At 39.7% G+C, this 13,292-nt stretch overlaps 3 protein-coding genes across 3 annotated transcripts; 1 reads left to right on the top strand and 2 right to left on the bottom strand.

The window, feature by feature from the left end:
• The first annotated feature begins 671 nt into the window (after window positions 1-671).
• LOC128743659 (uncharacterized) lies at window positions 672-2,642 on the top strand. Its single transcript, XM_053840277.1, has 4 exons — window positions 672-720; window positions 785-1,479; window positions 1,547-1,903; window positions 1,968-2,642. The coding sequence occupies exons 1-4, from the start codon at window positions 672-674 to the stop codon at window positions 2,640-2,642; spliced, it is 1,776 nt and encodes a 591-aa protein (XP_053696252.1).
• Window positions 2,643-4,779: 2,137 nt separating this feature from the next.
• Window positions 4,780-7,749, bottom strand: LOC128743043 (zinc finger protein ZFP2-like). Its single transcript, XM_053839553.1, has 11 exons — window positions 7,679-7,749; window positions 7,496-7,619; window positions 7,124-7,430; window positions 6,532-6,998; window positions 6,219-6,477; window positions 6,064-6,150; window positions 5,889-6,004; window positions 5,535-5,805; window positions 5,187-5,472; window positions 4,995-5,122; window positions 4,780-4,941 (listed from the first exon to the last, which is right to left on the bottom strand). Exons 3-11 carry the CDS (start codon window positions 7,256-7,258, stop codon window positions 4,789-4,791), a joined length of 1,902 nt encoding a protein of 633 aa, XP_053695528.1. The 5' UTR covers window positions 7,259-7,430; window positions 7,496-7,619; window positions 7,679-7,749; the 3' UTR covers window positions 4,780-4,788.
• Window positions 7,750-10,339: 2,590 nt separating this feature from the next.
• Window positions 10,340-13,292, bottom strand: LOC128742734 (zinc finger protein 182-like). The gene is made up of 9 exons (XM_053839182.1): window positions 13,069-13,292; window positions 12,452-13,008; window positions 12,139-12,397; window positions 11,961-12,083; window positions 11,763-11,890; window positions 11,433-11,700; window positions 11,087-11,372; window positions 10,902-11,029; window positions 10,340-10,823 (listed from the first exon to the last, which is right to left on the bottom strand). The coding sequence occupies exons 1-9, from the start codon at window positions 13,201-13,203 to the stop codon at window positions 10,386-10,388; spliced, it is 2,322 nt and encodes a 773-aa protein (XP_053695157.1). The 5' UTR covers window positions 13,204-13,292; the 3' UTR covers window positions 10,340-10,385.

The following is a 13,292-nucleotide window of genomic DNA, read 5'->3' as shown; positions in this document are numbered from 1 at the left end:
AACCGACAAGAGCTTGGAAAATTATGGACGGAAACGGCTATCCGGTGAGCGACAACAAAGACAAAGCGACCCTTACTAGCTCTGTTTCATCGAACATCAGCAGCCTGCCCGTCATTTAGAATTGCATAGCATTGCAGCATTGCAAAGCTGCGAAAATATATTCTGTATTCGGAATTCTGCCAATGCGAAATAAAACATGATTTGACAAAACCACACTCGCTGGTTCTATTGCCTAAAACATGAGTCGGCCCATAGAGAACTATATTGAGGTTGTTTGACACTGGTAACTGGTAACTGGACACTGGCAAACGCTAACAATAAAACAATAACAGTAAGAAACAATTTAGTTGCTTTATCCTAAACTATTTATTTTTTCTGATAAACCATTTAAGAAGAGGCGCACGGATACATTCTTAATAAATACGAAACTGTTTTTTACATTAATTAATGACTTCAAATGATAAATCTTATCCCTCAGTGCAAAAAAAATGTAAAAAAAATATTTTTATTTTTATTATTTCTTACAGCACGCAGAAGAAACAAAACTGTCTAATAAACTGATACTGGCACCAACTGGAAGAAACCAGATGAATGTTTTTGAAAGCGTGCACGCTGGCGTTTTTCAAACAGATTAGACTTTTCTTTTCCTTCTTATCATCATTGAACGTACAATGACGGCAAAAAAGGATAAAGACTATAAGGGACACAAACACGGAAGTGGTAAGTTATGAGCCTTCATCTTCAATCACAATCTTGTTAAAATACAATAATTTCTATCCACCAGAATTGAGCGCAACAGCATTAACTTCAAAACTAGACGCCCATCTACAGAACGGCAGTACAGCGACTGGTCTCATTACATCTCAGGATCCACTGAAACGAACGAATAAACCACTCATGGAGAAGCGAAGACGTGCACGCATCAATCAGAGTCTTGCTATTCTGAAAGCTTTGATTTTGGAATCAACTGTCAAAACCAAATCGGGAGACGGACAAACAAAACACTCAAAGCTGGAAAAGGCCGATATCCTGGAGCTTACCGTGCGGCATTTTCAAAGACATCGAAATTTAGATAATCCGGCAGTTGATAAGTACCGGGCAGGATACACGGACTGTGCCAGGGAAGTGGCGAGGTATTTGGCAACCCCCGAACCTCCACCACTGCCCAGCGTTCCGACACTCACAGATGCCGGATCGAAAGCTCGCTTGCTGCGTCATCTGGATAATTGCATTGCAGAAATCGACACTGAAATTTGTCCCAACATTCTGCCGAATGGAAAACCTGTTGAAGCGCCAAAAATTGAAAACATCTACGAGAATCATGGCGGGGCAAAAAAGACAAAAGACATCATGGATTACAGCGGCCAGGACTCAAATCCACTTGATTTTAGTAAAACAAATCGTGAAATTGGCCGATCACCGTTTGCTTACAGAAGCCCATCCTCTGATCTGGCTCTCCTAACTGCAACGCCGAAACTAGTAAGTATAATATAAGATTTAAAAATGAAAAATGTTTTTATGACGGTTACTCTTGTGGGGTTTCCAGCTTCATCAAGATGAGAATAACAACCGCGGAAGTCATCGAACAAAAAGTTTACACTCACCTCAACAATTAGTTCCACACCATCTGGAGGAAGTTGCGCATGGATCAGAATTGACGGCGCAACCTGGGAGTAGTTCCAACATATCACCATTTTCTAGTCATGTTTCGCTGAACAAAATGATCCTGTCTCAGCAGCAAAAGTTGATCGATGTATCGAACTTGAAGAACTGTAGAATGGATTCACTGGCGATTAAGCAAGAGCCCGGAGCTATTCCAAACGGATTTACGGCAAGTTCACCGGCCATGCCATCACCAACTCCTTCTGCTGGCCATATCGAATCAGATAAAGAAGTTTCCAATGTAAGTTAGTTTAGTTATAATAAATTTAGTTCAAACAGATTTAAACTATTGGATTCATCCACAGCATTCCGAGCATATTTCTGCTTTGTCGTATCCACCACAAGTACGAATGAACGACACCCAAATGGCTCTATTGATACCAGACCACTATATTCAACTAGCGACGGCACTTGGATTGAATACTCAACCTGTCCTGGAGCACCCGAGCTCGCACCCTGCCACAGATTTCGAGACACTAATCGAACAGAATAGACGGCAATCGGCATTGCATGAAAAAATGACTGCTGATATCCTTGCTAATCTGCACAGTCTGCCAGAAAATGTCGACGAAAATTATTGGGAATTGTACAAAAAATCACTCGGAATTCCGGATTCCATTAGCAAGATGACGTTGGAAGATGTTCGCGCACTAATGGCAAGAGCAGCTCCGAAAGCTCCATCTCCACAAGTTGTTAGCAAAATGGAAGTCGATGAACCGATTGATGAGAAACCCACTTTGACGACCGAAGTCGATGAACCAGAAAATGACTCCTCTAATCACAGTGTCAAGAGAGAGCTAAACCCATCTAGTCCTGTTGCATCATCGTCGCGTGATTGTACAGAGGAGAAACCCGGAGATGATTTGGATGCTGCGGCTGCAGCAGGGAGCTCATATGAAAATATTTCCTCAAATGAGGGAACTTCACACGAGCACCATAACGATGGTTCCAGCGATGACAGCATGTGGCGACCATGGTAGAACATAAAATGAACGTTAGAAAAATTGTATATAGCTCTAGAATTGTGCAATATTTTTGAAATTTATCATTTAAAGTACTATTTGGTAGTCGTTAGACGATTAGATCTAGCATTTAGTGAAGTGTCAATCGTAAAAGCTTTATACATTCCAAACCCGCGAAAAAAGATGCACAAACCGTACAGATTACGCACCCTGAACATGCTATGTTGATATAGACATGTGCCAATTCGTAATCTGATAGCATTACAACTCACAATTTAGAATAGTTGGATTATGCACCGGTAACCAAGTGAAACTCTGTATTGACGATCGAAGCAAAAATGCATATACCTACACTAGAAGCATAGGTCATGATCCAAAGTGCTATCTAGATTCAGCTTGAGCATCCTGCGGTATTAAACTTCATAGAAGAAATCAAGACTTACGCAAATTGTAATTATTTTAAACGAATGAAGAGTTTGCAATCATACATTATTAAATAGCATACAGACAATTTGCCGCTAAACCAAAAGAAAAAATACATCGATTGAAAATTGGTGTAGAAACTCACATATTGTTGTTCAATGTTTCAGGTATGTTACAGTGGCTAACCATTGATAAAACTGCAAAAAAGTAAACTCAACCATAAACAGTAAACTTTTGCATAATGCAAAATGATAAGACGAAGAATAAACTATTTAAAAAGCCAACTCTTTTTGTATTCTTGATCGATCAGCAATGATGTTTACAAAATTTTCCATTTTACCACCAAGTATAGAATGCAGAATTTTACCCTGTAACCCCCAAAGTACTTATCAATCAGCTTCCTAAGCTTCCTAAGACACTAAGTCCAAGGGTCATGCCAGTTTTGTTTGAATTTGGAAACTACGGGACTTCAGCTGGTTACAGAATTCGTAGAAAGTTCGATTCGCAGTTGCAATACGTCGATTTATTTATTTCACAGCTTACATCATTGTCATATGTCACGAGTGTACCAAGGTATATAAATTTATCCACTACTTCACATCGTTCCCAAGGTACTAGAGTAAAACTGCTTTGCTGCCACAGATACTTCGCATATCTGCATATTTTCATCTTTGCAACAGATCTTCTGAGGTGCCACTAGGGGCAGCTCTCTTTAACCAGCCATGAAATTCAGCGAACTGCGATTAAAGGTTTACCGGTACCGATTCTCAAATGACTGGATACCAGACCCATACCTCCACGAGATCTAGTCGAAGATTGGTGAAACATAGCTATCGGGAGCATAGCTCTGGTAGATCGTGAGAATCATGAGGAACAAATCTTCCACACAATTATTAACCCTCTCTGTCTCATAGTACCACAGATGATCCATGACTTCCGATACTAAATTCAGCATATCAAATGTTTAAGGCATCTAATTACGGATTTTTCGATTTCAGAACGTAGTAAAAACATAGCTTTACAAGCCGTACACTTGTGCTTGACGAATCGCTCATTAAAAGTTTTTTCAGGTGAACAAGAATTGTAAACCACCAAAATATCCTTGGGACAGAGACGGTTAGAATGTGAACGTTAGAATGTGTTATACGTGAATCATCAGAATACTCTCGAGTCCGTCTAGGAAACGCAGAATTGCGAAAAGCTGATGGACTTTCGCGTTTTCTGTTCAACATTGCGCTCAAGGGTGGGATACGGAGAACGGACTTCGACATGAGCGGTACGATTTACTCAAGGATGAATCTTTCTAGCTTTGCTGGCGATGTTGATATCATAGAGCGAAACCTTGCATTGGAGCAGTATACCTACATCTCACTAAAAGAGGAAGTTGAAGAGACTTCATCATGAAAACATCAGCATCCAGCAACGTGTTACCGTAGATGGCGATGGTAAGTTCGATTTACTTTTCACCTCGAAAGACGATTGACTCGAGGGCATCGCAACACGAGTTTAAGCTGTACAAAACTTGACAGGTTGTTCTTTGTGGGTTTGAGACGATCAGATTGAGTACCTACACATAAAAGACAACGGCGAAAACGCCCTGCTTGCAGAGAACTTCCTCCCGGGCTCTGATCTACTAAGTTGAGTGAGCATACTTCAACAAACAACCGACATAGTCATCTTAATCAGTTGGAATCTAGCGTGGTAATAAACATTTATTTTATCAATACACGCAAACGTTTACCTATGTTACCTGCTGCTTTGTGAAACCTGCGCTGTCGTTCTTTCGCTGCGTTGGCTGAATAAGGATTGACCACTGCGAATTGGCGTTCAACTCATTTAGGTCGAAATTTTGGCCGCATGTATTTCGTTTCTTGTGCGCTTTCAGATCCTGTTTCTGGATACAGGTTTTAGCATACAGAAAGAAGTTCAATGAAACTAAGTATTTACCTGAGAGTAAGCGCGACCACAAGGACAAGCATACGGTTTTTCTCCGGTATGTACTCGCATGTGAATTCGTAGTTTTGGACTGGTGACAAATTTCATATTGCACGTAGGACATTGGAAGGGTTTGTCGCCTACAGGGAAATAATATAAGTTTAAAACATATAAGCACTATTGAAATTTGATTCGTATTGATACCAGTATGATTCCTCATGTGCACAGTCAAATCGTGTTTACGGGGAAATCCTTTGCCGCATACCAAACAGGAGCAAATCGATACTCCGTTGTGTCGACGCATATGTATCTCTAGGTTAACCAACGATCGATGTTGCCTGCCACAGAGAGTGCATGTGAATCTTCCTTTGTCGGCAGAATTTGTAGTTTTTGATAATTTCTGTAGTTTTTTTACACCATGAGTATTCATATGGTTGCCATAAGAAGCCTTTCGTTTTATTCTCACACCACAGATTTCACAAACATATTCCTAACAAAATAGTAGCAATTAAATTAAGTTTTCTTTGAAAAAAAGGGACAATAAATAATCACCTCTTTAGGAGCTTCCTCCTGCTGCTTCATATGGTGACGTTTAATGTGAATATTCACATTACTTTTATGCAGAAAGAATTTGCCACAGTATGGGCAGGGGACGTTTGGATCGTTCTGGTGTTTTAATTGATGGATTTTATACCAGTACAAATGCCTAAACTGTTTGTTACATGACGGGCAGCTCCAGGATTTTTCTTTATGAAACTTCATGTGATATACTAAATGCTCCAAGGTCATAAATGCTCTGTTACATGTAACACACTGGTGAATTCTGAAAAATAAACAATAATATTCTTTAGATTGTTTTCAGTAACTTAGAAATCGGGAGCTCGGCCATCTCTTTTTTATATTAACCTGGGTAACGAGTCATCTATAGGGACGTGCTCACTTTTAAGGTGAAAGTGGAGTTTTTTATAGTATAAAAATGATTCTTTACAGATCGAACAGGTAGCTGGCTTGCCATCCAAATTCTGGAATAATTTGAGAATGTTATTTTTTATCATTTCTAGGTTTATCTTCACAAGCATGCCTCAGTTGCAATCGGCCTATCTGAAGTATTCTCATCGCGAGTCAAAGCGTCGACACCAATATATTCACTTTCGTCGTGTGTCCCATTCTTAAAAATAAAATAGTATCAAAATAGTATATCATATATATTTGGTAATAATAGGAAAAAATGCTCACGTTCTTCACTTCATTTGCAATATGCGTTTTTCTGTGCGCCGTAAGTTGTGACTGTGAGGTAAATGCACGCGAACAAGTGTCACATTTGTAATGTCGTTCGTTTGCATGCATTCGCAAGTGATCAATGAATAAACATTTTTTCTCGATTCCTCTGCCGCATAAAACGCAACCCCATATTTTCCGTTTATGGAAACCTAAATGGATTCCTAGATATTCGAAGGTTGAGTATTCTTTTGGACAAAAGAAACATTTTCGTAATCTGAAAAAGATTCGGTTAGAACGTGTAGTGAGTGTATTGCGCACAGGCGTATACTTTTTCTCGTTGGGAGTATCCTCATCGGCGTGATCGCTGTTAATGTGTAATCTAAGAAATGATTGGTTGGCAAACATTTCATTGCATTTTGTGCATTGCACCTCTCGAGCGAATCTATCTTTTTTATCAAACGCTGAACCTTTCCGTTTTTGTACGGGTTTATTGTCGTCATTTTTGGTAATTTCGTTGTCTTGGTTTAACTCATTTACGTCATTTTCGGATGGTATACCAAGAGGTTCATCTTTAATTTTGATTTCAGGAGTTGAAGAATCGACTTCCGGTTCTTCAAGCATGCAAATCTCAAATTTAGCGACAACTGATCTCTGATCTTTATTCCTTTGCTTTTGCACATAATTTTCCCAATTTCGATCGGAGTTCAAACAACGTTGCTTGAACTCGAATGCGTGTTCAGCGAAAGTCATACATTCCAAACAAATTTTCTGTGGTAGTTTATCACTATTATCAATCTGAAAAAAATTATGTTTCGTTAAATTAGACGCCTTTGGTGGCTTGAAGTTTACATTAATGTAAGTTTAACCAATGATAACAATCATTTTCATAATATGTATGGAAATGCTGGAAATACACTTACCTTTACTTTTGCGAGTAACCAAACCAAGTCCGGAATGTTTTGTGTTTGGTCAAATATTGGTAGCAGACGGGTAGCTTTTTTCGTACAAATTCTGCATAAATCTTGATTTGAAATATCTTCAGATCCTGCGTCCATTACGAGATTTTCTCTTTAAGTAGATAATTTCAAGCAGATGCACTTAATTAATATTGTTTGAAGACGTCGAATTATTGAATCAGTGTGTCTGCGTTTCAAAAAAAAAGTCAACAAGACCGACAAAACCACACATTTCATTAATAGCCCATTTTATTCGCCCTTAATTTCGTTCCTACAAATTAAAAAAACTTTTTTTTACTTCCAAAATTCACTAAATATTGCAAAATTTATATTTACCATCCTTTGCAATTGAAGGTGTTCCGATTTCCTTATTGTTGTTTATAAAAGTGTAATATTTCTGTATTGGCTTGTCGTATAATCGCAGTCCGGTTAAATTCTTCCATGCGGAGCTAAATCTATTCTAATATCTACAATTAGTCAATAGTCGACATTAATTAGTTTTCAAAATGTATGGCTCACCTTCTGAAATCACATATAATATATTTTTTAATATTTTAATCAGATATGACTGAAATAGGCAATAATAAACGATAAAATTAGTTTTTATTAACGATCAATGCACTAATTCCAATATTAAAGAAGGAAAATTTCCAAAACTCTCTGTCTGAAAATAACTTGATATGTGGCAAGCCTGACGTTGAAAGATGTGAACAAACACTGACCGGGATGCCAGATTTGCCGTCGTTCACTTCACGCAAATGGATGAACATTTTCTGCTGCAGCTGCGACTGACGAATTTACTGCATCTTTAAAATATTTTTTGAAACTTGTTTTTTAAGGATTAGAAATTTATTGTCTGATGATAAAATTATTATTTTAATAGCAACTCTCTTAGTCTTCTTCTTTCGGACAAGAGCGCAGTAGACAAGACAAGACAAGAGCTTTGAGACAATAAATACCGCAGAAGTTTTTGGCGATCCGCATGATAAGTCCCAGGCTCCTGCAGGCCTTCTAGACAATAAATGCGATGTGCTGTTTGAAATCAAGTTTAGAGTTGAGCAGTATTACCAAGTCCTTGACACAGTTTTTGCGGTGCAAAGGCACGTGTGACAGCATGTAGCCGAAGACGAGAGGGTTTAATTTCCTGGAGAATGTATATAATTATTTCCCATTTGTCGCCGGTCAGCGGCATATGGTTACCTGTGCACCATTTCGCAAAAATCGATAGCTTCCCTGCAGAAACGTTGCATCGGACGAACTATCAACTTTGACATATAGCTTAAGATCGTCGGCAAAAGAGAGTCGCGGAGTTTTAAGCAGGAAATTGACATCGTTGAAGTAGGCGAGGAAGACCCAAGATACAAGATGGCTACCTTGTGGAATTCCAGAGTAAGTACCCAACAAACATTTTTGTTGAACAACTGCTTATCAAGCGCTTGTTTGGGGGGCTCCGTAGCTGCAAGGTTACCGAGTCTGCTTTGACAAGCGAGTGGTCGTGGGTTCGAATCTTAGTAGAATCAAGCCATTCGATGTCAAGTGACTTTAGCATGGGTTTATTCTCAGGCCCCTCCATTTACCCTTCCTTCGTGCTGAATTCTATATTTACCCTCTGAAGCCTCTTGACAGTGCAAATGTCCCTCCTATAGTTAAGTGTACTGGTCAGAGGTACGAATGAGTCCTCACCAGGGACGGCTATAATATGGGATAGTGCTGGCAGCGAGGAATAAGTGGGTAAAGTAGAGTAAGCTTTGAAGGAAAGGTAAACCCCAATACACGCAAGCACGCATAAAATTTAATAAGCATATCGCTCACTCAATAGCGATTATAGCAAAAAGAAATGCAGTGCAGGTCATACAGCAAACACTCGGGCGATATTACAATAGATCAACTATACTGGTCGCAGTAATGAGTCCACACATGGAAAAAAAGCGCTTGTTTACTGGATATTAGCTGTATAATGGTTGAATAAACTGCTCATCAAATAAAATGTTTGTTGGGTAGTGATAAAGGAGATAAAACCGTTGATGCTTACTTCTAGGTCGCGATCGGGGAATGAATTAAACCATCGTAGCAACGAGCCTCCGATTCCAAGCTTATCTAGTTTTGCGATATCTGGCACCTACTAACGTCTGCTGCGTGGTTTGTGCTATGAAAAGATTTACATCTTTTTGATATCGATGTAGCATGTTGACAAATGTCCTGGTCTGCATGTCGGGATAATTAAACAACTCTAACGAAAATGGAAATACGGGACGGAACCATCGGCATGGGTAAGGTAAAGAATAAGGAAATGATTAATGGATAACGATTGAAATGTCTGAATTCTCCATGATCTGGCATGAGCTGGCTTGCTTACTACGTCGACCCGGAGTGGAGATCGCTGCTATTTAACAAGTTCGGTGCCCAAATTCCGGAGAACGAGAGAGGTTGTAGCCACGATGCGTGTAAGACAGCGGGACAGCTGATTTGATGCCGAATGCCAGAGTGACAAATAAGAAAGAACCAGGCCAAGAGTCGCATGCTCACTGCGGCTACATGTTAGAGCAGGGAAAGGTATAGAGATATTAGACCAGGAGATTGACAGGCAGGCACCGGGTAAGAATTGTGAGTGATGATCAAGCTATAGAAGCACCATCACAAGAGGAGGTGAAGAAGGTAGTCAGTGAGCTGAAAAATGGTAAGGTTGCTGGAAAGAGCGGTATCCCGGTTGCCCTAAACATCTAAAAAACCCCAATTTTCAAAAAAGAACATAGACTCGAGTGTAAAAACTATCGAGGCATTACATTGCTCAATTTTGCCTTCCGAATCCTGTTCTGTAGACTGAGACTGTTAGCAGAGTCCTTCGTCGACGATTACCAAGCTGATTTTCGTGAGGGTCGCTCCACGATGGATCAGTTGTTTACCCTGCGTCAGTTACTAGACAAGTTTCAGCAGTTCAGTTTGAGGACTTTAAGTCGGCGTACGATTCTGTCTAACGAAACGAGCTCTGGCAGATGTTAAAACATGGTTTTGCGACGGTAGCTAGAATTTAATCAACATAACTTTAACTGTCCTAAAATAAAGGAATAATTTCTTTTAGTCAGCATGCATATTGATTCAAAGCGGTTGTCATCGAACAGAATGCTTAACACTAAAAATATCAGACTTTGCCGCTTATTTAAAAAATATTTATTACGAAAACCGAATTGCCATCAAAACGCAGCACGATCTTAACGCTAAAGTACGCTCACTGATTGCACATGTCTACCTTAGACTGTTGGTACGAGTTGGGAAACACCGGAACTCCCATGGCGTTCGAGAAAACTCCAAACTGATGCCGATGGGTCATTAGATCGACCGGACTGTTTGGAACAGAATCGGACATTCCGCCTAGATCGTGATGAGGAGATGGAGTAATGCTTTGTCCAATACCTCCGCCGATTGTCGGTTGAGCAATCGTGTACGCGGAGTTTGTGTTATTGTACGCTTGAGAGCTAGAAGGAACGGCAGTTACAGCACTCGTGGTGACCGGCACCGAAGGTGGTGGAAGTTCCCTTTGGGGAATTGGTTGTGGAGGGACTTGAGGTCGAACGCATATAGATGGCTGATAGGGTGCCATAAGCTTCGTGATGTCAAAGTTTTGACCACATGTATTGCGCTTTTGATGAGTTTTGAGATCATTTTTCTAAATATAATGGACAACGATATTATTGATTGTTTATTCAACCTGAAAGTAAAAGACCAAGCAAGTGTTCGAACATACCTGAGCGTAGGCGCGCCCACAAGGACACGCGTAAGGCTTCTCTCCGGTGTGTGTTCGGATGTGGATTCTAAGCTTATCTCTTCTCGCAAATCCACGTCCACAAGTAGGACATTCGTACGGTTTCTCACCTGAAAGTTACGTATATTATTTTAAGGTGGCACAAATGCCGACAGCACCTATTTAACCTGTGTGTCTTCTCATGTGCATGACCAAATCAGCTTTTCTTGGATAACCTTTGCCGCACACCGAACAGGAGCATATTGCTTGTCCATTATGTCGTCGCATATGTACCGTTAGGTTACTGGAAGAACCGCAATTTCTACCACATATACTGCACAGATAAATTTTTTTCGGTGGTGAGTCTGGATCCGCTTTAATCTGTTTAGAATGTTCTGGTCCGTGAGTTTTCATGTGATTAGTGTAATTGGACTTGTATTTCATCTTTTTACCGCATACTTCGCACTCGAATTCCTAAAATTAAGCTCATTTTATAAACTTTTACAAACCGAGCGTAGTAAGTATAATACAGACCTCTTCAACTTTCCGTACCTTTTCTTTAATATGTGTTTGAAGATGCCGATTCATGTATTTTGTTGTGGGAAAGTCTTTTCCACAGTGAGCACACAGGAAAGTTCGGTCATTCTGGTGTATCTTTTGATGATCCTTGTATTTATCTAACCGACGAAACTGTTTCTTGCATTCGGGACAACTCCAAATTTTATTTGGATGTAGTTTCATGTGATTTGTCAACTGCTCGAATGTCATGTAATTCTTTTTGCATGTAGCGCAGTGATGAACTCTAGAAAAAAAGGGATGAATTTCAATTGATAAATAGGTAGACTTCATTCAATTTGTACTCACTTTGTAGTAGATTCGTCTACTGGGATGTGCTCACTCTCTAGATGAAACTTAACATGGATCACCTTTTCAAATGATTCTCCACATACTGGGCAATCTTTCGGTGCATCGGGGTTTGGTTGATAAGAATTCTAGAATAATACAACATAGTAAAGATAAGATCCATTCTGGAAATAGTAAAACACATTAAGTAATAGTTACCCTTGTTTTCTCTTCCCGATCAGAAAAGCCTGATTCTTCATCCTCATCATCCACTTCGCCGTTTTTATCGTCCTCTCCGGGATCATACTCACTTTCACTGGAATCATCTGATTTTGATTTACCCTAAAGTGAAATTATCATTTCAATATCTTATCCGATCTTACGTGAAAATACCTACTTCTATTTCCCCCTTCTTCTTGTGCATTTTCATGTGATTAGAAATATATTTGTGAGAGGTGAAGTCCTTTTCACAGATTTCGCACTTATAATGTCGTTCATTTGCGTGCATACGTAAATGATCAATGAATTTGCCTTTTTTCTTCAGCTCCTTAGCACACATCGGACAGGTCCACTCATTCCTGGGGTGAAAATTCAGGTGAATCTTCAACAACTCGTAGTTGGAGTATGCCTTCGGACAATAGAAGCACCGTCGTATCCTGTAAAAAATTGATTAATTCCTAGCAATTAGTTATCTTCTAGACTATGCTCACCGATCCTGGGGTAGAGTTTTTTCATCTGCATGATCACTTTTCACGTGGAACTTGACGTGCGATTTGTTCGTGAACTTTTCCTCGCACATTGTACACTCATGGGTTTCTGCTTTAGATTTTTTTGCACTCAAAGGCTCATCATCCGAATCCTGCAACATGGAAGTTCGAGTACGCCGTCTTCGTATTCGTCGCTCGATTTTTTCCTGTTCATCATCCTCTCCGTTGCCATCGTCCTCATCGTCGTCTTCCTCACTGTCACTATCGTTGCCATCTGCAATCTCAAAATCATGTCCTCCACCATCTGACTTATCGCTTGCCGATTCATCGATTTCACATTTGATGAATTCCGGTCCCAATGGCATTCCGTCATCGTTTAGCCCTAGTAGAGAGTGTTCTTGTTTCAAAAAACTTTGCCTACGATCGTCACATCCTTCGGACATATACTCTCGTAGCGTCCGATCGGACTGTATGCATCGTTCCTTGAACTCTATCACATTGCCTGCATACACAATGCATTCCGGGCAAATCTGTTTTGGCAAATTGTCACTCTCCAAAACCTACAAACAAATAAACAATATTCACAAATGCGTTTATTTACAAAAAAAGTGAACAGTTACCTCTACTTTCGATAATAATCGGACCAACTCGGGAATATCCTGTGGCTGTTCAAATATAGACTGCAAACCATCACTACTTTTCATGCAAATCCTACACACCTGATCAAAGCAAATAAAGTTCGGTTTGTAATCCATGCTTACCAGTTTTGCACCGGTAGAAATGAAATTATTTATCTCAAATACTCAAACATTTTCGGTTTTAATTAATTTCTCGCAACTAGATG

This window comes from Sabethes cyaneus, chromosome 3, assembly GCF_943734655.1.
Source record: "Sabethes cyaneus chromosome 3, idSabCyanKW18_F2, whole genome shotgun sequence".
Taxonomy (NCBI): Eukaryota; Metazoa; Arthropoda; class Insecta; order Diptera; family Culicidae; genus Sabethes; species Sabethes cyaneus.
This window is presented reverse-complemented; position numbering and strand designations above follow the sequence as displayed.

Excerpts from the sequence above, each read along its gene's own strand:
- LOC128743659 (XM_053840277.1), top strand. The coding sequence starts at position 672 with ATGACGGCAAAAAAGGATAAAGACTATAAGGGACACAAACACGGAAGT. Across the intron at positions 721-784 it reads GGGACACAAACACGGAAGTG|AATTGAGCGCAACAGCATTA; the intron begins GTAAGTTATGAG and ends TCTATCCACCAG. Across the intron at positions 1,480-1,546 it reads TAACTGCAACGCCGAAACTA|CTTCATCAAGATGAGAATAA; the intron begins GTAAGTATAATA and ends TGGGGTTTCCAG.
- LOC128743043 (XM_053839553.1), bottom strand. The coding sequence starts at position 7,258 with ATGGACGCAGGATCTGAAGATATTTCAAATCAAGATTTATGCAGAATT. Across the intron at positions 5,473-5,534 it reads AGGAGGAAGCTCCTAAAGAG|GAATATGTTTGTGAAATCTG; the intron begins GTGATTATTTAT and ends CTATTTTGTTAG. Across the intron at positions 4,942-4,994 it reads GTGGTCGCGCTTACTCTCAG|AAACAGGATCTGAAAGCGCA; the intron begins GTAAATACTTAG and ends ACCTGTATCCAG.
- LOC128742734 (XM_053839182.1), bottom strand. The coding sequence starts at position 13,203 with ATGGATTACAAACCGAACTTTATTTGCTTTGATCAGGTGTGTAGGATT. Across the intron at positions 11,891-11,960 it reads ATCGGGAAGAGAAAACAAGG|AATTCTTATCAACCAAACCC; the intron begins GTAACTATTACT and ends GTATTATTCTAG. Across the intron at positions 11,373-11,432 it reads AGGTACGGAAAGTTGAAGAG|GAATTCGAGTGCGAAGTATG; the intron begins GTCTGTATTATA and ends GCTTAATTTTAG.